This window comes from Strigops habroptila, chromosome 4, assembly GCF_004027225.2.
Source record: "Strigops habroptila isolate Jane chromosome 4, bStrHab1.2.pri, whole genome shotgun sequence".
In the NCBI taxonomy this organism is placed as follows: domain Eukaryota; kingdom Metazoa; phylum Chordata; class Aves; order Psittaciformes; family Psittacidae; genus Strigops; species Strigops habroptila.
The window spans coordinates 82,054,078-82,080,937 of NC_046358.1; the positions used below are offsets into that span (position 1 = coordinate 82,054,078).

At 40.3% G+C, this 26,860-nt stretch overlaps 1 protein-coding gene and 1 long non-coding RNA gene across 4 annotated transcripts in view; one reads left to right on the forward strand and one right to left on the reverse strand.

Moving 5' to 3' along the window:
• Positions 1-26,860, forward strand: part of SDK1 (sidekick cell adhesion molecule 1) — a 411,662-nt gene that overhangs the window by 266,487 nt on the left and 118,315 nt on the right. For all 3 annotated transcript variants that reach the window (XM_030484559.1, XM_030484561.1, XM_030484560.1), the window contains exons 10-18: positions 211-405; positions 1,629-1,745; positions 2,003-2,170; positions 4,213-4,315; positions 5,399-5,575; positions 13,781-13,917; positions 21,271-21,418; positions 22,270-22,410; positions 26,408-26,589. In XM_030484559.1, coding sequence (XP_030340419.1) covers positions 211-405; positions 1,629-1,745; positions 2,003-2,170; positions 4,213-4,315; positions 5,399-5,575; positions 13,781-13,917; positions 21,271-21,418; positions 22,270-22,410; positions 26,408-26,589 — 1,368 coding nt within the window. The remainder of the gene's footprint in view (positions 1-210; positions 406-1,628; positions 1,746-2,002; positions 2,171-4,212; positions 4,316-5,398; positions 5,576-13,780; positions 13,918-21,270; positions 21,419-22,269; positions 22,411-26,407; positions 26,590-26,860) is intronic.
• Positions 19,035-19,948, reverse strand: LOC115607352. The gene is made up of 2 exons (XR_003991186.1): positions 19,750-19,948; positions 19,035-19,133 (listed from the first exon to the last, which is right to left on the reverse strand). It is a non-coding gene; the product is annotated as an uncharacterized LOC115607352 (long non-coding RNA).

The following is a 26,860-nucleotide window of genomic DNA, read 5'->3' on the forward strand; positions in this document are numbered from 1 at the left end:
GGTTTTATTCCCACATGTTCTGCAGTGTATTATTACCATTGATAATGTAAGATGCAGCCTCCTTTTATCAAAAGCAGCTTGTAAAAATATAAATAATTGGTGCAGAAGGATGGAACCTAGGGATATGACTACAACAGTGCTGGGAATTTTGACTACCTAAAATATGTTTTACAAAAGCTAGTAGTGAAATTCTTCTTCTTTTTTTAATAGGCGTTCCCATTCCCACCCTGGTCTGGTATAAGGACTCTGTTCCCCTCAGCAAGCTGGAAAATCCCCGCTACAAAGTACTGCTGAGTGGTGGGCTCCGGATCCACAAGCTGCATCCTCAGGATGCTGGAATCTTCCAGTGTTTTGCTAGTAATAAAGCTGGGGAGATACAGACGTACACCTACCTGGATGTGAACAGTGAGTAAGGAGTTGTGATACGAGATCAGTGAGTTGTCTTCTTGTTTCTTTAGGTGACCCTGTATCCATCAGACTTCTCCCCTGCTCTGTGCTGCTGTAGTTCAACTCACAGAGCCTTGTTTTTCATCAAGTATAGCTGCCCTAGCTGTAAGGTACCCCAAAATGCCCTCTGGGGCCTGAACACAATCTGCTGAAGCCTGTAGAAACACTTCCCATGACAGTAAGGGGTAAGGGCTTGAGGTGAACTCCCCTATTTCACCCTACAAAAGGAGAAATCAGTGAAAAGAGAAAAAAAAAAAAGGTTAATTGTGAAATACTTTTCTCTTTCCTTTATACTTAAATAATTTAGATCTACTCTAATGTAATGCTGCTCTGAACTTGAGCTGCTGCTGCTTCATGATTGTGCATCGTATCATTTTATCTGCCTTTTGTCTACAACTACATTTAGTAGGGGAAAGAAAGTAAGTTCAAGTTAAATGTCTTTTTTTGGCCAAAATGTCTGACTAAATGGTTTTGTTAATGAAGTACACTCATCTCTATGGAAGAACTACAAATCCTAGTAGTCTATTTTAAAAGCAATTATTAGCAGGCATTTCTAATACTCTCACTTCTCTTCAGGAAACTGATTTTTAGCCCGAGAGCAGTTTGCACATACTGACTAGCATTCCTACTGGCCTCAGAAAATAGATCAGCCCTAGATCAATATATATCTATGAAACTGCAGGAAAAAAAACATTACAAAATGCAACTGGGGGGAAATAAGAGAGAAAGAAATTTGGAAAATGTCTTGGATAAGACTCAGGTTCTAAATTCTTTTGGCTGACATTTAAGTTTCAAAGTTAATGCCTTTCTCAAGTTGCTTTTCATCTTAAAGAACTCTGTTATGAAGATGAAAGAAAATAGTTTTGTTTATCTAGATTTCTCAACTTCCCCCCAAACACCCATTTTGAAGTTTATCTTCCTTTTTGTAAAAGACATCTTACTTGTACATGTACAAGCACTGATAGATTTTTATTTTCCATGCAGGTAATAAACTGAATTAGGTAATTCCTAGGAGATGAATAATGAAAGGTTACAGTCACTACTGAAAGGTTTTCATGTATTATTGTCATGTCCTTCTCCATGATCAGCTCTATAAAAGTAGATGTAAAGTAGTCCATGATAATAACTAAAGGATCTTTCTAGTAGCTGATGCATTGAGGTTTTTGAATTTTTGATTCCAGACATTAAACCAGCATTTATACAGCCTCCAGAGGATACCACTGTCACGGAGGGGATGACTGCGGTGCTAACATGTGAAGTTTCAGGGGCTCCAAAACCTGCCATCTCTTGGAAGAAAGGTAGCCAGTTATTAAGTTGTAGAAAAGCTGTAATCCATGTTTTCTTGTCCTTTCCTATTACTGAGATGCTGTAGATCCATTTAGTGCATATTTCTTCATTTCTCTGGTTCTGCAAGCAGAGGGTTTGTTGTGGGGCTGTTGTGAGCCAGTGGCCTGGATAGGCTGTAATAGTCTTTTTGGAAGAACCAGAATTGCAGTGCTTAGTCTGTGCAGTCTACGTGACACTAATCATGCTGTTTTTCTCTTCTGTGTTTCAGGAAGCCAGATCTTAGCCAGTGGCTCAGTTCAGATTCCTCGGTTCATTCTTCTTGAATCTGGAGGGCTCCAGATAACACCCGTTTTCCTTCAGGATGCTGGCAATTATACTTGCTGTGCAGTCAACTCTGAAGGAGCTCTGAATGCTTTTGTGATGCTGACAGTGTGGAGTAAGGATAATGCTTTGTTTAAAGTCTAACTTTAATCAAGTATTAATCAGTTTTTGCTGTATGCTCAGGAAATAAATAATTATGCTTTTCTAGTTAATAGAGGTACTTGTATGATTTAATAGGAATAATGTCTCTATTTTAGGAAACCTATCAAAAATACCCTTTTTGTTTGTAAAATTATTCATATAAACTTTTATATTTTGTGAAAGGAAGTATATTTAAATATAGTTTCAATCACAATTACAGTTTGACTCAGGTTTCACACAGTCACAGGTTTTGCCTTGCTGCGTCTTGCATTGCAAATCAGACCTTTTAACTGGCTGTTTGCAGTTGGTTTCTGACTCCAGGACTCTGCACACAGTATAGACCAGCCCATGCTGTTACTAAGGCTGTGGCCACAGTTACAGCAGCTATAATTTTCCTTATACCTTTGTATTTCTTTGTGGTCCTGGGCACTGTCTGAAACCAAACCACAGTGCAGCAGGGTTCAGCTAGTCTCTCATGCTACAGATTGGCACGGCACAGGGCAACCCATGAAACAATTTTTTCCTTCACCATTTGCCCTTGATCTCTTTTTTTTTCTTTCTTCTGTTGGGGAAGAGAGTCTGATCCAACAGGTTTGCCTGTGTTGCTCATGAGTTCAGCTTAAGTGTAAAATGTTTTTTGCTACTAAAGGTAGGAAATAATGAGCCCTGAGCTGGAACTGAAAATAATTAAAACCAGTGAAGATGATGGTGATAAACACAGAAGCGTTGTGGCCCTCTCTCCTTTCCTTTACTTGAGGTACCGATTATGCTGCTCATGTGTGGTGCCTGTTTGGCCTTTTTTAATCTCAAAACTGTGCAAGTTAAAGCAGCAACATTTTTTCCTTTTGAACTTGGGAATATCTGAAAACAATACTAGCAGTAAATGAAACGTGCTCGTGTCATATGGCCATCATACTTACATCTTACTGACAATATGGAGTTGGTATACGTATCAGGATGTTGTAAACTAAATGATAGCCAGGTGTATGGATCAAGTGAAGGAGATCCTTCCGATTAATTCTTAAAGGCATGGCTCTTGTATGTATTAAAGATAGTTCCAGCTCATTGTACTGCACTGGAGAGGGAAAAGTGACTATAACCTAATATTTGTGTAGCAACAGCACCATTATAAGGCTAGAAGGCATACATAAGTACATCAGGAATAATGATAAAAATTCCGTGTTATTAGACTTAGCTTTTGATGACTTCTTCTTAGCATGTATATCTCAGTAGACCTTGATTATCTCTGTAGGGATTTGGGACTGGTTGACATTATCCACATATCTTCCATGCTCATCCTAGTTGACTGCCTGCTTCAGCTAATGTTATCTGCTGCTGTTCCTGTGTGTTAAGCATAACAGAGATCTTTCACACCAGATCTGGTTGCTGTAGTTACAGCACTTATTGTGTTCTGGGTCTCCAGGAGGTGCTTGAAAAAGGATGTTCTGAAAAATTTGGATAAACGGCATATCTTTCTTATATGGAAAATTTAGACTACCAGAAACTCTTCCTTCTTTAACCTCTTTCCTGCATTTGACAAGATTGTAGGGGGTGCCATTTAAGTTTCTGGGTATTTTTCTATTGTATTCTTTGCACAGATTTTCTTTGGGTTTGTTTATGTTTTCCCTGTTCCAGACAGTGTGACTTCTTTCCTGACTCGGTGTATGTTTGGATTCGTTCATAACGCATTACAAACATACTTGCTGCCTTACGACTGTAGGGAGTTGACATCAATGTTTACCACAAGACAAGTGAAAGAACTTTAGCACTCTTCCTACTCGGATCACTGCCAACTTAGACTCATACTCTCTGCTGCTTTTGCTTCTCTGCAACCTACAGCCTACCACCTCTTCTTGACAAAATGACATTAAAGGGAGGAGAGCCTTCCCAGCAAAGACCTGAAGAGGAATGGCCTGCTTGTTTTGAGTGACAGGTGTTAAGCTGCCTGCTCTCTGAGTGAATACCCAAGTCAAAATGCTATTATTTCACCTGAACTATGGCTTGTGTTCCTTTCAGATCGCACTTTCATTGTTCACCCTCCTGAGGATAGCACTGTGATCAAAGGAACCACAGCCACTCTGCGATGTGAAGCAACTCATGATCCTAGAGTTTCAATCAGGTTGGTAATGTCAGTTCTTGTTTGTATGGTTTATCCGAGCTTAATTTTATAAGCTATATGAATAACATTAGGTGAAGAGTTTCGGGACCCCAGATTTTAACACCAGACCCCTGATTACTGCATTACAAGGTTGTACACTGTATCATTAATCATATAAATCCCATCTTCCATTTCAGCCTTATGTATTATTTACAATGAGCTATGTTCCACTTCATGACTTCAGTATAGCCTTTCATGATTTTACTGTCAAGGTTAATACACTGTCAATAAAACCAACTTGTCAGAAGCTGATACTTAATGAGAGTAAAAGTCAAAGAGAAGGGATAGGATTGCTGAAGTGTTTACACTGGGGTGCATGAAAGCCACACAAGAGATGCCCACGTTCTCGGAAACAGCTTAATAACTAGGGGCTGTATTCTGCTTTAACTGTGTAAAGGAAAACGGAATTTGCCTGAACTATTAAAATTTGCACTAGAGCATTTAGAGGAAGCTCATCTTTTTAAAATAAATTTGCCATGAAAATTCATGCAGTCTGAAAGCAATGCTAATGAAAGAAAATGCAAGGAACAACTTTGAAGGTTGCTGGACAGGTGAACTGCAGAAAGAACTTTGGAAAGAGAAATCCAGGTGTATAAATGTCATGTAGAAATAATTTTAAGACCATGGGCTATACTCATCTCTGTGAGTGATTTGATGAAAACTGCCACTGATTATGGCAGTCTAATGTTATTACAGCCTTAGCAGAGATAGGCCAACACCTCAGCTGTTAATTGCAGAGCATAATGTTTAGTTTAAAATGCTGATGAAAGTGGACTTAAGAACTTGGACATTTATGAGTACTGCACCTTTTCCATATATAGTATTATTTATAAAATATATAGTATCTTGGATGCAATTACATTTTTCATTCTGATCAGTGATCTGAAACTTAAATTTGTAAAAGACACTGCTCCTGAAAGTAACTGTAGGAGCCTGCCATTTTTAACATGTGATTACGGATGCTGATACCTTACAGCATAGTTCAAATAAACCTATTTTGATGCTCTTCTGAGTAATTAATAACTGAAATATTGTAATACTCAGGTATCTTTGGAAGAAGGACAGTGTTGTAATAAATCCATCCAGCACTTCCAGGATCACAGTAGAGAAAGATGGCACCCTCCTCATCAGCCAGACATGGTCAGGTGACATTGGAGACTATACCTGTGAGGTCATTTCTTTTGGAGGAAATGACTCCAGAATGGCTCGACTAGAAGTGATGTAAGTATTCCTCATTAAACACACTATGCTTAGTTTCAGATATGCTTGAGTATTTTTTTAGCATTTCATTCTAGGTGATTTTGGGAGCCTGTAAATTTGATTTTTGGTGTGGGATTTTTCAGGGGTAATTAAGCCTAGTTCATTCCTAATTAAATTGCCTTGAAATGTCCTTCCTTTTGCATGCTGCCATCCTGCATGGGCTTCCAAATAACTGGAGCCTTGGAAGTTACCTCTCCAAATCACTATATGTCCATATCCGTCTGGTTGGGTGATTGAGCTCAGGGGCATAAGGATTAAGAGGTGGTGGTCCACTTGTAGCCAATAACAAGTGGACTTCCACAGGGGAATATAATGGGACATGCCCTGTTCAACATCAGTGACCTGGAGGAGGTGTTAAAGTTGCTCATCAAGTTTGTAGGTGGCACAAAATGGATGGGGGACAGTTGATACACGTAAGGGCAGGGCCACCATTCAGTGGGACTTAGGCTGAGAAATGAGCCAACAGGAACCTTATGAAAGACAATGTGGACAAATGCAATGTCTGTGTCTCGGGAGAAATAACCTTCTATAGTAAGACTGACTGACTGGCTGGCAGCAGTTGTGCTGGAAGGAAACTGGGGATCTTGGTAGAGAGCCAGCCTTGTGCCCTGGCAACAAAAAGAGTTAACACGAGCATAGTAAATTGATGATTACTCGCTTTTATTTGGCACTTACTAGTCTGCAACTGGAATACTGTCTCCAGTCTTCAAGCCCAGAATGAATAAACTGGTCTGATCTCATGGTTGACCCTGCTTTGTGCAGGAGGTTGAGCAGAGACCTGCTGAGGTCCCTTCCAGCCTGAATCTTTCTGTCATCCCCAGGCTGTAAGGCTTTCCCATAAAGCCCAGGTGCTGTGCTGTGATGCCAGGGTTGTTTAGTATTTTTTCTCTGTTAAACATGTATCAGATTAGCTGGTCCCTGGACAGGCATTGCTTACTCTTGCATTCTCTTTATACATCGTTTTTCAGGGGAAAAATATTTTTATGTACATCTTTCTTTATTCTTAAGGATCTTTAAAAATAAAACCAAGAAAATGTTTAAAGTGCAGTTCCATTCTGAAAAAGGTTTATAAAAATGTCATTATGGGGTTCCACATTTTCCATTTCTCTTATTCCACTGGGGTGAAGTGCACTTCCATTTTATTTTTATCACTAAAAGCAACAACTGTGCTTTTGGTACATGTGTGGAGCAGATCAAATGAATAAGGAGGTAATGTTTTATGGACTTTTTGTGTGTGTTGTTTATTTGAGTAGTGCCACATGCTTTAATTTACCTAAAATTGCATGTTTCTGCTGGTCGTGCCTGATCTCTCTGAGAAGATGGCAACTCCTATTGGCAGTGTAATGAGCTCACCTCCGAGATCCGCTATGCAGAGGGCTGTTTGTACAGCATTACTCTGACAGTGCCAGGTCAGATGCCCATTTTCAGAGAACGGTCATACATTCTTTCTCTAATTAAGTACTCCTCAGCTCTCCTCCCGGAGTACATTTTACTGCTGGTTTGAATCCAAAACCAGAAGACAGTTCAAAATGTATTGCAACTATATAACCATACTTGCTATTCTCTGAGGCGGTTTTTGAATGGAGGGCAGAAAATTATGCAGTAAAGACTGAAAAGAATGTTAAAACTTGGACTTTGAAGCAAGGTTATAAATATGTGCTAAACACTTCAGCAGTCTGACCATTTCTTAATCCTAAATAGCAAAAGATGCCCTACACTACCCAGTAGAGCACAGCAGATGTATTTACTTGCAGTTCCCTGTTGACCAGCGAGGAACAGTTTTATACTCCATAAAATTCAGGCTAGAATTTAACTGGGAGAGGCACATCTTGTGTCTGTCGCTGAGGCTGCCTTTCTTGCACCCCAGCTTGTTCCCGTTGTGATGGCTGGCTCTCCCTGCACTGGGATTGGCTCTTAATCCTCTATCTCTGCTTCCTCCAATGTGCTGTTTCCCATCACCTATGACCATTTTTTCATGGAGGAATTAAAGAAATAGATCAGACCCACTCTTTTAAAGGACTTCAGTAACTGATAAGTCACTCAATCATACCTTGAATTGTGACATTTTATTTCAAAGTAGTGCTGCAGGTAGTGCAATAATGCCAAAGAACATTGCATTCCTTTGCAGCTTTCATCATTATAGTTTGGCTCAGCAGCACAAATCTGTAAGAAATAGAGATACATGATACAACAGAAGTGAAATGAAGAAGAAAATATGTGGAAAGGAAATGTCTGAAGTAAAGCTTAAATTAATTTCTAGGTTGTATATGAATGACAGATCTATAACATTCCCTGTTCTCCCGGATAATTCTCTTGTGCAGAACATTAACAAACAGGGCATGTACATTCCCATTGATGAGCACTTACACTTCAGTGCCTTGAGTAGCACTAATGTCAGACAAATGTTCAAAGGAGGCCTCTCAACCAATTACAGACTGGAGCAGTCTACCAACGGATAATATCATAGTGTACCTAGCTTCATCTGACAACTCCAATTGTCTCATCACCTTTTATCCCCCAGGAACCTGCATGTCCCTCCTCTATTTCTAGGCGTGTCAAGAGGAATTTCCAAAGGCACAAATAAGTTTGTTACTGATTTCTATTCAAACTGATTCAATTCAAAACCATTGCCCTTCAGGATAACCTTCAGTTATTTAATCTGAGTGGTCTGGTTTTCTAATCTGTGAAAAGAAGGGAAGAAAACTTTTTCTTCCTTTGTCTTCCCTTGTTGGAAGACAGGCTTAGAGGAAAAGGTACCGTTTTTTGTTAGAAGAACATAGGCTGATAGCACAGCATGGTGTACGTTGGTGGTGCAAGCTGGATGGATTATTTTTCTCAGTGTGTCTATGATGAAATAAAATATTTGAAAAGGAAAGCCAGAAAACTAATGAAGAACTTGCGAAAGTGCAGCCAAAGGTTACCTTGCTCATCAATTTTTCACTGATGATACTTGGGCACAGAAACTAATTGCTAGTCAAGATACTCTATTCATTCATTTGTCTTCCCTCTAAATGTGTTTATTCTTCATGTACATTACTTGATTTGATTTGCACTAGATGAAACATTTGCGAGTGATGTTTCTGTTCTGCAAGAGATTTTAGTTTTTTACTTACCTTTTTTTCCCCCCTCCTAAGAGAGCTTCTTGACTGCAAATACAGAAACATTTGCAGGTCTTTTGTCTATGAGCTTGTGCTTCTCTTGCATTCCTCCAAGTCATAGGATTTGATCCTGGAAATAATTATATGTTATGAAGCATCCCAGCTTCATTTGGCTTACTTTTATAGTCCTGTAAATACCATCCTGAAATATATATAGAGGGTAAAATAGCTGCAAAAACTGAGTTATCACCATGTATCACTCACCTGACAGGAAACTCTGCCAATTCCAGCTCAAAGTATCCTCAGGGTTCTCAGAGTATATAAAATATGCAGAATTACCACTGTCTATGCCTGACGATACCTGCTGCTCAATATTAATCTGTCTGCAGTCCATACTAAAGAAACTCTTTGTTGAATGAATGCGACTGAAAAGTATGGTAATGCTGCATTGTTGGAAAATCAAAGCCCTGTACAAGCCTCTGTTATGTCACAACATACAGTAAAATCTTTTAGGTTCTTTCTCTATGCAAAAATATGGGGCGGACAAAGTAATACAAAAATAGACAATATATTGCTGGCAGCAAGTTCATCATCTTTCAGTTCTCTTTCATCAGAGAAAGAACTATTATTGTTCTGTCTTCATCAAAAGCAGGTGAGGGGAGTAACCAGTTACAATAAAACCCAGTGGGCTGCCAAGAATGCATGGTATTGCCTTTGTCAGTCATTTATACATGAATTTTGATGCTCTTTTTACCAGAGTATTTGTAATTGCTACTTTTCCCAATTTCTCCCCAAAATATCCCATAAAAAATGGCTTGATTACTAAAAGTAAGATAAGTAAGAGCAGTGCAGAGTAGCAAATCAAAATGATGTCTCAGTGCAAACTTTTCCTATGGATCCCATATCCCTCAGTTCCAGTAGCCCATCTCTTTCCCTTTCTGCAGGGAGTGAAAACAGGAAGGATGTCAAACTTGAAAATACTCTATTCCCTCTTCAGTAGGAAGAAAGCTTCTATTTATTTTTCCAAGCTCTTTGTTGAGATGTCATCCAAGAAGTGAGGTTCACTGCTGAGTCTAATGGACTTGATACTCAAAAGAGAAATACCACCTGCAAATACACTCAGAAATACATTTGTGTATGTTCGTCATTGAAGGTATATCAGAAACATGGTTTTAGCAGAAAGAAAGCATAAAACTCAAAAGCCTTTCCAAGTCATCTGTAGATTTGAGCTTGTGGTGACCACCAGAATGAAATGGGAAATACGTCTGCACACTCTGGGACTTGTCAAACCTTCAGTTTCACAAATCCACCTCATTATGGGCTTATGAGAGACAAAAAGCCTCAGAACTTGTGGATGCTTTGCAGGAATCCTTCCTGTGTTTAGAAATTAGAGAGGATTCTTTTGCAAGAGTGGAAAGTCGTGAGCAACAGATGAAACATCCCTTAATTTAAAACATTATAAACTTTACGAGCAAAGCCATCAGGCAGGGCTGAGTGCTTTGCTAGGCTTCCTGCCTCAACTTCTTACGACGTTATCAGGGCTAGTAGATGAACCATCTGCTCCTGAGTGAAACTTGTGTGGTGGACCTGATTTAGGAAATCATTTATGAAGTAGGAGTGGGACTTTTTATAAACTGACAAGAAAACTTGTTTAATCTCCCTTGCCTTTTGAGTAATCCCCTCTTCAGTCCCAGTCTCTCTCATTACCTGCTGTTGGACGCTTTTTCTCAGAAATCTCTCTAAACCATGTCTGGTTTATTTCCCTCAGCAAATGGTCTCCTTTTAGCTAATTTTATAAAACACTCTATATGTTTGCTGAGTGAATATTTCAGCTGCCCTCTGGCAGTGATGAGCTGACTCAAAACAACAGGGTTTCTGTTTTGAACATATATCATCTGCAGCTAGCTAATATTTCTTTCCTAGATTGTCACAGTGACTTCATGTTCCTTACAAATCTGCTACTTTAATTGCATTGTTAGAGGCCCCTTGGGTCACCTTGGTGGCTATGCCATTAACCCTGGGCTTATCTTTCAATTACAGATTTAAAAGTGTCCATATACATATTTTGCTGTCATGCAAAGTAAGTTATGGAAAACTTGCCTCCATGCAACTCTTCATTAGAGGAGTGAGGTCTTAAGATATCCTATATTGAAAAACCTTTATGTATTATTTCCTGTTAGGGGCTTCAGTGAACAAAAGATGATAGTGCTGGAATTAAACTTCCAGTGTCCGATCAAGGGCTGTTCTGTGCCCCGTGTGTTGTTATACTACACCTCGTCCACTTCCTTGGTGTATCAGAGGTTGAGCAGTTTTAGTCTGAGGTCCTTCTCATCCTAAAGAAGTGTTGAAATTACCATTCCCTGCAATGATTTCTTGGATATTAGCATCAGAGAAAAGTAATTCTCTTAAAGAAAAAAACAAGAAGCAGTGATCTCTTTTAGGAACGTGAATATTCATGATGGTGGTACAGGTCTCATTTATCATCCCTTCCACACAGTATGTGGTAGCAAATGAGCAGGAGGCAAAGTGTAAGTGCTTGCTAAAGTAGGAATTGCTATTTATTAATCTCTGCTTTTGTATACTACAAAGTAGTACACTTCTGTGCTGAAATGTTTTTGTAGTTTTAAATATTTATTTCTGTCCAGGTGTCTTTCTTAGGCACTTGTTATGTCTGCCTTGAGGGATTTAAATTTGTAAGTGCCATCTGTTGCTGTTTGGTGTGGACACATATGGCTAAAGAATATGATATTAGTGGAGGTAGGGGTATGGCTGCTGCAGCTCATGCTACTCAATCTCTGTCTGAACAGAAAGTGCCCTTTTCCTTCATGCTGCTGAGCGATTACCATTTCGTGTCAAGCTAAGAGAATAATCAAAGAAATCCAAATTCTGAGGAAAACAAAACAACCTCTGTTTGTGCTTTAACAAACATGAAAAAGGGAATGTCCCCTTTCTTCCAAAAGTCTTCTGAGACTTGCATGATAAGAAAAAGAGGCTGAGCTGTAAAGTCTTTCTTAGTTATGTAGCCTCTGTCCTCAAATGAGTTGTTAATTCAGCCCTTCTAAATGTGTGGAGAAACAAGGCTAGTAAGTGCACGTCCTGAAAATATCCTTCATATATACCAGGAGTGTTTATTTAGTTCCCAGAAAAGGAGTTACATGGTGACAAGTTTGCTGTGAGCTCCCCCTCAGCCATCCCTCCTACACTGCTCCCTGCGTGACCATCTTCTGGCAGAAGCCGAAGCCACAACCCATCTCTGAGCTCTTCCTCGCAGGGCTTGGGACTTCTATGAGCCATGTCACAATGAGATGTTTCACTCTCTTTCCTCCAGTAATTTCCTTTGCCACCTTAATCACAAAAACACATTCCCAACCAGCTTGCTTAGGACATAATGATAAATTGTAGCAGAGGATAAATGTTTATTATAATTTAATGTTTCATTTAAAATTAAGTAGCATGCTCCTGTAGTTTCTGGCCATATCTTAAACCTCCACCCCCACTTTAAAATGACAGGCTTATTCTACCATTTTTGTCTTGCAGGCCCGTTACTTTCCTAGCTTGTTTCCAGGTCCTCCTCTTCCCTAAATTTGTTTCTTCAAATTTTTGCAGTGCTGTGTTCAAAATCTGCTTCAACTGGGCTCATACATACTCTTTGCCATGCCTGATGTTTCTTCTAGCCCAAAAGTGACCAGATCTTAGGTGTCTGTGCATCAGAAGTCTGAAGCCTGGTTGGCGCATGCCTTTTTTTTTTGGTGCTGACTGCACAGTATGTAGGCCATCATAAGCACATAAGCAAAAGCATTCACAGTTTTAACAGAGAAATAGTCAAACTATTGTCTGCCTCTCCATATGTTCCTCAGTCTTCCAGTAGAAACCTAAATCCAGGACATATTTATTGTTCTGGCTTAAAGCCAGAGTCTCTATTTGCTTTTGTGAGTGGCTAAGGAGTTGTGGTTTTTAAGTAACTGTGAGCCTTCAGTTGCATGATATTTTACAACCAGAAATTACTACATTTTTTAAATTAAGCATATGAAGTACCCTTGTGGATTTCTGCTGTGGCCAGCACAGATTAGCAGCAGTACTTGCTGAGGAAGAGTTGCCCTCGGCTTTCCTGGGGAGGAGAGGTAGATCAAATAGGTGAAAACTGGCCCTCCTTGCTTTTCCTTCACCCTGAGATCCTTGTCCTCCTTAGGAACCAGGATGATAAGGAGCAGAAATCAGGCTCAAATATAATGGCTGAAGGGCTCTTATCCTTTAGTACACACCAGCATTTAAGGGACGCAGCAGAATTTTGTTTTCTCACTGCACCATGCAGCCATGAGCACAAAAGAAACGTTTTTCCACAAATTGCCTTTATGTGGAGAAATTACACATTTTAATTGAGCTGCTGTTTTATTTTTGTTTTGAAATGTTTCATTTTGTATTTGCATGGGGTTTCTTCAGGCATTTTCACTACATTTTCTGGTTGGGTGCTTCCGAAAAAATCCTTATTACAGGAAGGAAAGATTCTACCCATGACAGGATAAGCCTGAATCCATGGGTAAATCAAGCTGTTCTGTAGCCTAAGAATACATATGGTAATTTTGATTAGTAGCTCTATATGGATAGTGTCAATGTCTTCTGCTTCCTTGAGTATGAAAAATTCCATGTTAAATCGTATCTCCCATGTGTTTTACTGTTCATATGTATTACTGCTGTCACATTGCTGGGACATCATCGTAAGAAGGGGAAAAAAGTGAGAGAGGAAATTTATTGACCAACTTGTCTCAATCAAAACCAGTATGAAAACTGGCTTTTTTCCACATTTAGCAACATTTCTATTAAGTTGTTCTAAGCATCAGCCTTGGGACTTTCAGCATAATTTATTTCCCCCCCCCAACAGGAAAACATAGTGAAGAATTCTGAGATGTCTTTCATTTATTTAATTGTAGGATAGCTGCTGGTAGTTTTATATCTATCATCATGCAGGTCTTATGTCATGTGCCTTTAACTGCCTGTAAGGCTGTCGCTGAATGAAATGTAGATTGATTTTTCTGTGCTGTTTTTTCTCCCTTTCTCTTTCCCTTCACAGTGAGCTGCCTCATTCCCCTCAGAATCTTCTGGCCACTCTAAATTCCTCATACAGCCGCAGTGTGATGCTCTCCTGGGTGCGCCCCTTTGATGGAAACAGCCCTGTTCTCTACTACATGGTCGAGCTCTCCGAGAACAGTGAGTGAAGTTTCGACCTCATGTTCTTCTCAATTATTCAGCCTTTTTTCAGACTCACCTTTTACCAGAGCTACTAAGAAAACATTACTGTTGTATGCTAAATGAGAGACTGTGCATGGAGGGTTTTACACTTGACTATGCACATGCTGTAAGACTTAAACAACAAAAAGAGGCTTGAGATGGTGGAATGTGGTACAGGAAAGCCTTAATTCCACTTCTAGCATTGCCAGCCAGACTTGAAGCACAGCAGTTCATTCCTCAGTGCTTCAATTCAACGTCTATAAAATGGCAGTAGTCATTTTATGTCTTCCCATTGTTGTCTTTTGCTCTGGTTTCATAGATACCTGGATGCATTCAGAGCCCCAGTTTCACCTGAAAAATGCAGGCAGGAGAATAATAACAAGGAACTGATGGTCTGTCAGAGGAATAAACTTGGATGTCAGTAGGAGCTACTATCTTTACTGTATATGGGTTCATATATTTTCTCTGCTTTTCCTAGGCTATAATTTTACGCCCTTCTTTTTGGTAGGATAAGGATGCTTAACTGTAAGATGTCCAGATACCTAGCTTCATGGGTTACAAACCTGGTCATTGTGAAATGCCATTTCTCACAGTTTTCTCATGCTGTATCTGGTCCTTTGTGGCTCTCAGTTTGCAAGGTTATTCAGGGACATTGCTAATGCCTCTTTAGGAGTTGATGGAAAGATGAGGTTATATGGAAATCAGTCACCTTGGCAATGCTTTCTAATCTCTATCACCGTAGAAGCTGGAAATCCAAGCCTAACAATTGATTCTTGATGAAAAAATTAAGAGCATCACTTTTTCTGACATGTGGAAATTAGCCACTGCATAACTGAATGTGAAGCAGTCCTGATTTCTGATTAACGAGAGAGTAGCATTTTGTTTCACCACACAGAGAGCTTGAGATGAAACTTGAGCTTCAGATCACATATAGCCCTTTTGCTTGGCAGGCAGGAGTGCATAGCTTTTCAGATGTGGAGGTCCCAGAACTGATGATCTTTACATCTGTTAAGCACAGCGCAGTTTTCTAACCCTAGCAGAAATCCCAAGTCATGGCCAAGACTGCTGTCCTTAAAACATTTCTTTTTGAGCAAAGACTCCTGATCTTTTGGTGAAGAAAATGACTGAGAAAAATCAGTGTTCTGCACTCACAACCCCTCTCTATCTTTTTATCACCACCACCTTTTTTATTTTGACTCTTCTATCCTTCCCTTTCTATTAAGGAGTTAGAAGCCAGTAACTGCTTTCTGGCTTTTCCTTACGTGTTCTTTCACCCGAGGACATTACACTTGTGTTTCATGTTTTGAAAGAGGCTTTGACAATGACAGGCTAATAAAGCCCCAGTCTGGGATCATGATGTAAAGGTACTAGAGGTGTATGTGCATAGAGACAGCACAGAGCTGGCAGAACTTGGGTGCTGCACTGGGCTGCATTGATTGGGAAGAGTCACTAAAAGAAGAGGCAGCACACTCGATGCCAGGAGAAGTTTGAAAGGGGTTCAGGTGCTTTTCTAGCAAGGATGCTTTGCAGTTGGTCTAGTATAGGAATGGGGTAAATGTGCCATCATTCTGAAAATGCTGTAATTCATTCAGTGAAATATATAGAAGGCTCAGCAAAAATCAACAGTAGTTCTCCGGAAATCATGCAGACAGTCCCTCAGAACTCCACAGGATCTTGTGAACCCTTGCTCACTCCATGATAGATCCAATAATTTTGGCTGATGGCATTGCAATCTGCCGCTGAGAGAGTCTCATTATCACAAATCATAGGTATATGTACTTCAGCAAGCTTGCAGCTGCAAAAAACAAGCAGAGAGCTGGCTTATTGTGAATTGAGCATCTTAACTCCCAGAAATACTCTAGATCTTGCTGTCCTTTCAGTTTTCATCTGTATCTTTGTTTACTTTGCTTTTATGTACAATGTCCAAGTGGTTACTCATAGAAGTAGGACTTCTTCTATGAGAAGAGAGGAATCTAAGCCTTTAAATATTCCAGTGTTGTGTTCTCTCATTTCATATATTATTGCTCAGCTGTACGGATGCCAGTAGAATAGTAGAACAATGTCAACAGTGACTTTGGTTTGGAAAGCTGACTTTAATGTCTGTGTGTAGTCACTGTCTTGTTTTGGTTTTTATTTTCTTGAAGTGTTTGTGTTTCAGAGTTTTTGATCTCAGTAGTGTGTGGTTAATATTTAGTTTCTACAGACCTCCTACTCATTTGGAAAACACCACCTTGCCTTTGTTCCCACCCATCCCAAGTGATGTCTGTGAATGAAGCTGATATTTGATCTTGTGTAGGTATAGTTTTGTCTGATACGACTGTGCAGAAGCTCTTTTTGCTTTTCAAAGAAAATCTCCTTTCAGGTTTTCTGTCAGTCCCGTTTGTGCCACAGAAAGAGTAACTGTCAAGGAGTCAGCATATGCCCTCTCTGAGCTCATCTGCCTGCATCGGTAGCTCCTTCGCTGTCAGCAGCAGTGCAATATGCTTGACTCCTAATCCCCATTTGCTTTCACATGTGTAAGAGTTAGGGAGGGACATCAAAATTATGATTTATTTTCCAGTTAGCAAAGCTGCACAGGAGAATATCTTCTTAGTTCTGTGGAGTTTCGATACATGGGGTTTCCTTTGCAGTTACAGGTGCTGAAATGTAGTCTAGTTTTGTTCATTTTTTAGCCATTTTGAATCACTTTCTAATAGCTTTAGGATCCAGTGTATGTTCTGAAGCATGTACCATCAATGAATACATAATAACAGTATCTGTTTCAGAGAAATAGCTGAAGAGGGTTCAAAATAATGACTGAATTTCAGGGGGCTAATTACTAGCTGCATTAGAGAGAGGAGTGTCGCTCCACCTGGCATGGATTAGAACTTCTTTTCATTAATATCATTTCAGAAAAGAGATATAAACCTCTTATTTTAATTAGAGGGAAAAAAATAGTAGCAGATCGTGCCCATAAATTGCTGGAACTATGAGCAACTCTTGTCACCTAATTTTTAAAATGAATGTATTTGGCACAATGCAATAATTCTCAAATTACAAGTATTCACTGTAGCCCGTGTCTGTGGGTGACTTGAGACATATGGCCTTAAATATTTGGGGGCAAATTTATAACCTAATTTGAAAAACACAGTTCCAGGGAAACAGAGTCATTAAGTATTCCTGCCCACACAGAGCCAGGAATGGGAACCTTCATTTGAAATAGGATTTTCAAATAAATAGGACCATGCATTGCTGTCATTTGCACTAATGTGATTTTGGGATCTTTCGTGAGCTGCTTAGCCCCTCTTGTGATATATCTAGGAATTCCAGTGAAGTATCTTCATGGGGTTAGAAGGGGATATGCTTATTTTATTCTAAAGAGGTTTAGATTTTTAGGGATTAATCAAAAAATATTCCAAGTAGTCTTTTTCTGAAGAAATAAATTAATACTTAGAGAATTCTGCTGAGTACAATGAAGATAAAAGCCCATTTTTGTTTTATTGTATTCTGGGATGTCTGTGCTTTGTCATGTAATCATATAACTCTGATTCATCACATCGTGCCAATGAGGAGATAATAAAAGCTCCTGTAGAAAGAATCTGTACCTGCTTAGCTTAAAGCCCAGAAATTGTCATGCTGAATTTGGTAGGAATATTCAAATGACAAAAATTGGACACATTGACAAATCTTTGAGAAAATCATAATAAAACTATGTTGTTTGTTACAGCTGGAACTCAGATCTGTATAAGGAAGAAGTTCTTTACTGTGAGGGTGGTGAGGCACTGGCCCAGGTTGCCCAGAGAAGTGGTAAATGCTCCATCCCTGGCAGTGTTCAAGGCCAGGTTGGACAGAGCCTTGGGCAACGTGGTCTAGTGTGAGGCATCCCTGCAGGGGGGTTGGAGCTAGATGATCTTAAGGTCCTTTCCAACCTTAACTCTTCTATGATTCTATTGATAGTGTTAAAAGATACTTTTTCTCAGGCCATTGGTAGACCTTGTTGAAGCCCTACCAAACAAAGGATGAGCCATTTAATTTTTATTTGAACTTTTTGCAATATCATATTGTCATGAAGATTTGAAAAATGACTTCGGTGAACCACAGCAGTACAGCGAATTCCAATACTACCGTCTATGCAAAACCACCCTGGAGAAGGCAGCAGATGAAAATGTACACCAAACCTGCAAAAATGAGCTTTTTGCACTATACCTAATCTGTAATATCAAATTAGAAATTATTTTTGAGGAATTTGCAATTAATGTATGAATTGTAAGGTAGATAGGGAAATGTAGAAGAAATGCCTCTTGGTAAGTAACCAGTGTTATTAAACATATCACAAATGCATCCAAAAGTTCTTGACAGAAAAAAAGTAATTTCTAGAACTCCACAAATCACATTGTAAACTAGAGAGTAACTTGTGAGATTTCTTTGTTTCCAATAAATTAACTTGGAGAGGCACTCAGAGTTAGAATGATGGAATCATAGAACGGTTTGTGTTGGCAGGGACCTTAAAGCTCATCCAGTTCCAATCCCCTGCCACGGGCAGGGACACCTTCCACTAGAGCAGGTTGCTCCAAGCCCTGTCCAACCTGGCCTTGAACACTGCCAGGGCTGGGGCAGCCACAGCTTCTCTGGGCACCCTGTGCCAGCGCCTCAGCACCCTCACAGGGAAGAACTTCTGCTTTAAATCTAACCCAAATCTCCCCTGTTTGAGTTTGAACCTATTCCCCCTTGTCCTGTCACTAGTCCCTGATGAAGAGTCCCTCTTCTTGTAGGCCCCCTTCAGACACTGGAAGCTGCTCTGAGGTCTCCACACAGCTTCGCTTCTCCAGGCTGAACAGCCCCAATGTTCTCAGCTTATCATACTACAGGAAGTGCTCCATCCCACTTACCAGCCTCACTTTTTGGCCTCCCTGACTTGTTGAGCCTCTTACCCATTTTCAGCCTCTACTTTCTTTTTGGCCTCCCACCCCTTTAATTCCAAATACCCAATATCCTTAAGATGATAGCCAGCTAAACATGGAAGTGCTTCAGACAGTAGCAATTGCAGTGGCAGAGCAAGCAAAGCCCAGAGTACGTTCTGGGCAGCTTAAGTTAAATGAAGGATTAGCACAGTCTGCTCAGTCTAATGGAGGCTTATTTAATAGTTTGACCTGGCAGCTCTTTTGTCACCATGGAGCTTCTCCAGGCTTCCTGGGGCAGGCGAGTGACAGTCACCCCTGGAGGAGAAGAGAGTCAGTGTTAAAAATGTTATGGCATGTTTCTGATGTCACAATTGCTCTTCTGTGCAATTCTGGGATTGGTTTTGAAATATTTAGTTTATTGATTATCCTAAAAAAAAGACTTGACATTTAAATTTTAAAGCTACTCTGCATAATCACTGTATCCACTGCTCTGTGAGTGAGCAGATCCTCCCCAAACTACCTTCCTTTCCGAATCAGAGTGCCTAGGAGATGAATAGGCTCCGTTTATATTAGGTTTCAGTTTAATCTCTCTTCCTGCCAGATCTTTTATCTTCCACCAGGAGAGGAAAAGGAATTAATAAAGTATTCTACAGATGCAGCGTATAAACAGAGTAAAGCCCCAAGGTGCTGAAGAGATTAATAGGCCCTGTTGTTGAATCAAACTCCTCACTACATTGAGCGCTTAGGTTAAGCACTCTCAGGTGGTGTTTACACTAGCAGTAAACAAATGAAATGGTGTAGGAAACGGACCACTACCCAAGTAGCTCATACAAGGGTATTTCACTCTCTTGGTGGTGTCTGCTCTTCCGTTTTCTTCAGGAAGCTGCTTAAGGCAGTGTACTAAGTCAGCCATACCTTAACTTTGACTTACCTTGATTTGTTATTGTGCACTCTGGCTGTAACAAGGTGAACAGTTGTTTGCGAAGTCTCAAGAGAAGCTTGATACAATCCAGAAGCAACTAGAGTGCAAGAACCTCCTAACCGATTCTTTTCTAGACAGCGCAGGAGTGCTTCTTCTAAGGTCTTTCTAAAAGAAGTTCAGCATTCAGAATTGCCATCTTGATCTTGCAGCTGAAGTGACTGCTGGTAAATCATCAACAACTGGTGAGAACGGAACTTGACTGCTGTGCAAATGTCCCTCTCCAGCATTCCCAGTATTCTGCTGTGTCAGTTTTCCTGTTAGAAAAGATTTTGTTCTCAGCAAGCCATTACTAGAATAAATATGTTTTGAGTAATTCAAAGATGCAGTGTTTATAGCCCCACTGGCAGCAGACCCCAGAAGACTTAAACTTGCTAAGGAACCTGCCAGAAAAGCGCTATATTAGTGGTTTCTATCTTGGTGTGAATTTTAGCAGCCTTCCACATTTGGGACATCTCATCTTCATTTTCAGGCAGACGTCTAGGTGACCTGCCAGGAGCTGCAATGCAGTTCTGATGAGCAACATGTACAGATATGTTGCCAAAATCTACAGCTAGCTCCTCAGTCATTTCCAGAAGTGGTGGTAATTTTGAGCAGGGAGCATGGAAACAGCTGGTATTATTTAAAATCTGAACAAATCTTTAAATTGGCTGATTCCATTGCTGTACTGTTGCAACACAGACCAAATGTCACCTCTCCCTGACTCTTTCAGTCATGACTTCAGGGAGAATGTGTGACACCAGGCTGTGAAGAAAAGAAGTCAGGATATTTAATTTTCAACATGTTTCATTTTCTGACCTCTTTGAAAACTTGAAAATGTAATTTGGGCATCAGAGGAGCTCAGTATGTCAAGTATGTGAGCTGATGACGAGGGTTTTATAGTGCTGCCAGGGCTGTTTATACCAGGCAATCTTCCTAGGAAACGATTAGACCAAATGCCATATACTATCTCTAGGAAAATAAAAAATTGCAGACATCTAGAATTTGCAGCAGAAGCTTTCTCAGGTCTTACAGCAAAGGGCTGATTTGGCAGAGAGTGTCACGCTTCTACACCTGCTTGCAAGCTGGGTAGGAAGATATTCCAAACTGACTGTGAATTTCATTACAGTCCTTCCACCAGAGCCACTCATGGGTGTGGTGGTGTAATGGCCTGCCAAACAGATGGGTTGTGAAATACACAGCCCATCTGTCTTTATCATGCTTGTTTACTCTTTTATTAAAATGTTAATGAATATAGTTTTTATTTATTATGCCATGACATGTGCAGCATCACTTTCCAGTAGACAAATGTGCAATCTGCATAACCGTGTGGGCTGACAGGAAGGTTTCTTCTGCTGAAAAGAAACTTCTTCCCAAAGTTCCTCTGAGGAAAACACACACAAAGAGCTCTGAGCAGTCAGAGGCGTTTTCTCACTTCTGCAGGGCTTTTAACAAGCACTCTCATCTTTTTTCACATGTAAATTATTCCAACAGATTCCCCCTGGAAGGTTCACCTCTCAAACCTTGACCCAAAGATGACCGGTGTCACTGTGAGTGGACTAACTCCAGCCAGAACCTACCAGTTCAGGGTGTGTGCTGTTAACCAGGTGGGAAAGGGCCAGTACAGCTCTGAGACCAGCAGGTACAGTAAAAATAAATACCTGGGTGCTGGAGGTACAATAACCTAGAACTATTGGGAGGAAAAAACTGCGTATTGTTTGTAAATGAATGAATGAAGTTACTTGTTGCACAGTAACTGGGGAAGGGAGCAGTTAGCATTACCCAGGCCCCAGGAGAGTGTTCTGCAGCTGCCAGTAATTGGCGATCATGGCAATTAGGTGATGCAGGATATCAGCACACCATGGAGGAGGTGCCCTCATGCTTCCAGAGTATCAGTTAAGCAGAATCTTTTTGCTCTTGTGCTAAGCCCCAGCAGTTAGCCCAGGAAGGAGGACAGCATTCTTCTAGTCATTGCAGTGTCACTTCTGGAACTCGCCCAGATGCGACATAGAAGGATGGCTTCATCAAATTTAGTTTCAGATGCATCCCCCTTCGTCTGAACCAAAGCTTGCTGAGAGCTTGAAATGCAGAACAGCTGAACTCTAAATGGCTTTTTCAAAATGTAGGAGTTTGGTATGAAAAATATTGAAAGAGCTGAAAGAAACAATTTGGAAGGAGTCACAGACACTGGACCTGAGCTCTAACTCATTCAGGCTTGTAATCTTTTTAAAGAGTTGTAGCAGCCTGGGCAATTCAGAGAGAATAAGGTTACCTCAGCTGTCTGTCTTGTTGCTTGCTTAACTGATTTCCTATTATGTTGATTTGTTGTAACTATTTCATGCATGTCTTCAGCAGTTTGACCAGCGTTATATTTCTTTCTAGTCATCAGACTTTGATAAAAGAAACTGGTTCACATGGAATGGATACATGAAATAGAAATGTTTTCTATGATCTATTTCAACACCCATCTCCATCACATTCTTTTGTACTTAGGTTGATGCTACCTGAGGAGCCCCCCAGTGCCCCACCTAAAAACATAGTGGCCAGTGGGCGCACCAATCAGTCTATCATGGTGCAGTGGCAACCTCCTCCTGAGAGTGAACATAATGGAGTTCTTCATGGGTACATCCTAAGGTAAGTAATTTCCTAGCCTGGAAAGTCTGAAGATAGATCCATGTGTGCATGAGGGAATTCAGAATGGTGTGAATTAAGAGTGTATTTAAAATGACTTCTAATTCCATGAAATTAAAGGAGGGCAACAAAGCTGGTGAAGGGTCTCAAGGACAAGTCCTGTCAGGGCAGCTGAGAGAACTGGGGTTGTTTAGCCTGTAGAGAAGGAGGCTCAGGGGAGACCTTATCACTCTTTACAACTACCTGTAAGGAGGTTGGTGAGGTGGGGATTGGTCTCTTCTCCCAAGTAGTAAGCGATAGGACAAGAGGAAAAGGCCTCAAGCTGCACCAGGGGAGGTTTAGATTGGATATTAGGAAAAATTTCTTCACCCAAAAGATTGTCAGGAATTGGAACAGGCTGCCCGGGGCAGCGGTGGAGGCACCATCCCTGGAGGTGTTTAAAAGACGTGTAGATGTGGCACTTGGGGACATAATTTAGTGGTGGACTTGGCAGTGCTGGGTTAACAGTTGGACTTGATGGTCTTAAAGGTCTTTTCTGACTCAAATGATTCTGTGATTCTGAAAATATATTCATTATTATTAACAAATGCTGTGGCTGCCCTGGTTTATTACAGAAGAGAAGACACCTCTGTTCAAGTGGCCATGTGGGTGTAGGCTCTTAAATTCTAGCCTGCCTGTTCTAGAGAGTCAATGAGCTGGGGTCTCTGCTAGCTGCCCTGAATGGACTGCCTAAGTGGACTAGCTCCCTATGGAGTCTTTCAACATCCAGATAGCTTTTTTCCATTTTCAAAGTGAAGTGCAGCAAGTACTGAAAGTGTTCACATGGGAGGTTAGTACAGTGCAGCCTATGCATTGGAGATGTATATTTGCTTATTACAAATCTCAGCTTCCTGCTAGAAAGGTTAATTAAATTTATCAAAGACACAATAGGGCTCCTTCACTGTGGAAGACAAGAATAGAATCAATAAGCTTCAGTTTTATGCCAAACAAAATGAAGAGAGAGAATGACAGGTCAGATGCTTCATGGCAGACCTTAATGTGGTTTTGAAAATCAGTCAGGTGAGTAAGATTCTGTCAGACCCTTCTGTACTTATTAATGAGAAACAGATTCCAGCAGGTAATTGGGAATCTAGAATACATCCAGTCTTTCTGCTTATACAGCATATATTGTGTTGGAAATGGTGTTGCCACTCTAAGGAACTTTGCAGAGCATTTCTCTTTCGTAATTTTTGGGGACTCAGTTATTCACTCCTGCCCAATTCAGCTACAGCTCACTTGCTCATTTGGCAGCCTACATACCCTGCAGTGCTAGCAGCCAGCTAGGGCCACACCTTTAGTAAAAGAGGCATTATCTAAATTAGAGTATTTGTGAGAAACTCCCAAGCATTGCACCACCTCTGACATGCTTCAGAGTGATGGTTACAGCCTATTGTGGGCCGGCTGCTGACATTTTTGATACAATGTCCTCCACACCTGCTAAAAGATAACTAAACGCTACAGTTAGATGCCAGCATCCTGTTCATGCTGTGCTTCTACTTTTGCTGGCATGGATGGAAATGTTTTTGTGATGTTAAGAGCATTGGTGAGCTCCCAAAATAGTCGTGGAAAGTTCCTTCTCTTTGCAGGCAGAATTGAAAGTCTGTTAACCTCCCTGTCACCTGCACAGAGCCTGTTTTGCTGGTGGGCCACTTGTGCAAGTGCCTACAGCTTTAAGAGCTGGACTCAGTTTGAAAGCTGTGGCAGTCATTAGTGACAGGCAGGAAGAGGTGCTTCAATTTTTGTCTATAGCTAGAATCTTGTCATGAGACTTTGGTACCTATTTGCACAGGGTGCAATTGTTGCTTCTATGATGCTTGCCTTCAAACTGTTTTATTTGATGATAGGATGAATTCCTTAGCTCTTCCCAATGAGTGTAACCCAGTCTCAGCATTAAGTTCTATGAGAAAGCAATCCCATAGCCTCTTCCTTCTGGTAACCTGTTCTGTTTTCTCCGTATAGTGTTTTCAATGGTTACCTGAAGTATTTTCTACAACATCTACCAGCATAATTGGTCCCTCTCCTTGCTGTAACATCTCTTTCCATTTTAATAGAGAGTGATCATATTCATTCTACTCAATCTATGAACATTTTTGATGTCTGCATGCTTTGTCTTGACTACAGAGCAGGGAAACCATTTATTATTATAAAAGTACAACTGTCCCAGGTAATAAACAAGACTCTTCTTCCAAATCAAATTGTGTGATCACTGCAGTGTGCACTGTGAAGAAAAGTCTTCTTGCACTGATTTCTGTAGAATTGGGGTATAACAAAATGAAAACCACCATGCATCCCAGAGACCCAATCCTCCAGACATGCAAGATACTAAATTGATGGAACACCTGATCTTTAAAAGTGAAGGTGCACTGCACAAGTCATATGGAGTATACATCAAAGTCCATGGTGAGAAAAATCATGAAGACGTGACATTTCTGAACTGGCCTCCTCCCTCTGCCCTTTTTCTCACTGGCAGTACTCCATTTAGAGACCTGCCATGCTAACAGCATAATGGATTAAATCACAGGAGCACTCTACACCTTGTCTGCTAGGTGTGAGACAAAACATTGCTGCACAAAGAATTGGCTTTGCCAGGAAGCATACACCCTTCCCAGGGGACAGAAGAACGAAAAAGATATTGTATAAAGTTGTAGAAGATGATCAAGATATTCGATAAACTCAGCTGAGGGCTGATATTTCTTTACTTCCATTTGTACTTCATAAATGGAATCACACCAGTGTAGCATTACAAACAATAAGTATGCCAAAATACGGTCAGGCAAGCAGCTGCTCAGCAGAAAATAGAGGGGTTGTCAGTGATTAAGAACTGATCTCTTTATAATAAGACTTCAGAATAAAATCTGTGGCTGAAAGACACAAAGTTGTCTAGTCACAGAACTTGCACCAATTTAACTTAGATGAATTTAAAATCAGGCTGTCAGATGTCAATGAAATTGTTCAATGTCAGTAAGCTTATGGTGATTACTGTGAAGCAAAAGATGAGTAAGAGTGCATGAAAGTGATGTGGTGAATAAAAATACATATGTTTCCAGATTTGTCTTTCTGATGGAATAGTAATGCTTTGTGCCCCTTGCTTGGCCTCTGTTTTTCTGATTTATCTTTTTGTGAATTAGCATATTGTAAGCATCTAAAGGAAGGAAAACAACAGTATTATTCACATTCACAGATTTGCATGGTTTGTTTTCTATAATTTAGTTCTTCTCCATACTTTCTTGGCCTGAAGAGACACATCAAAGGGGCCCTGTTTTCTGCAATGCAGTTTTTACATGGGAAAATGTATTCAGTGTTTCAGCTTCCTATGGCTCAGCAGAAAGTTTGGCAGGATGTTTACCTCTCACCTGTATTTGGTACAGCCCTTCTGGAATTCCAGTGCTTAACCAACCCTTCGGTCTCAACTATATTCCATCCATATTTTATCTGTGAAGTAAATCCTGGTGGAAGCCAGAGATGGCAATGCCTGGAAGGGGATGGGAATGAGATGGAATGAGACTCTGGAAGATCAGAGCCTTCTGAGCTCTTCCTTTTCAGATTTCAGAGGAGAAGGAGAAAAAAACATTTCTCAAGCTGATTTACAGCAGCACCCTGCTAAAAAATCACACCTGGGCAATTTTTTCTACTAAATCACAGCTTTTACTGGACAAGCTACATTTAAAAAGCTGTAATTTTTCTGCAACCATAAAACAGGACAAAATACCCATTTTGTTCAGCCCTGAGTGTGTAATCTCTGTGAGATCAGATTAGAAATACTATAGCAGTCAAACATGATATGGTCTTATCAAGAGTTAGTTTGTTGTTTCTGATTATTTTTAATTATTCTTTGTATAATTCTGCTGTAGAAGTTTGCATCTTGCCTCTTCACAAAGGAAGCGATTTTGCTGCTAAGGATATTTGCTATAATTGATACCATCTAATTCACCAGCAAATATTTCTTCCCATGTGGTGGTAGGTATCGCCTGGCCGGCCTCCCTGGAGAATACCAGTATAAGAACATCACCAGTGCAGAAATCAACTACTGCTTGGTGAAAGACCTGATCATTTGGACCCAGTATGAGATCCAGGTGGCATCTTACAATGGAGCTGGGCTGGGAGCGTTCAGCAGACCTGTGACAGAGTACACTTTACAGGGAGGTGAGCAAATGGGAACAATATATCCTTTAAAGTTACAATTTATAGCATGCTTTCCTAAGGAGATACACTCTCTGATAGTCCGACCTAACAACTTGTAAAATTAATGGTCATTTCGGTCAAATTTGACAGACAGCCTGGGGTAGGAAACACCTACAAATTTCAAATGCCGGAGTAGAGACAAGATAAGACTCCGCTGTTATCTCTGTAGAAGAAGCTGTGAGTGAATTAAAAAATTATCTATTTTAGTTGACCCTCATGATGACACTTGAAG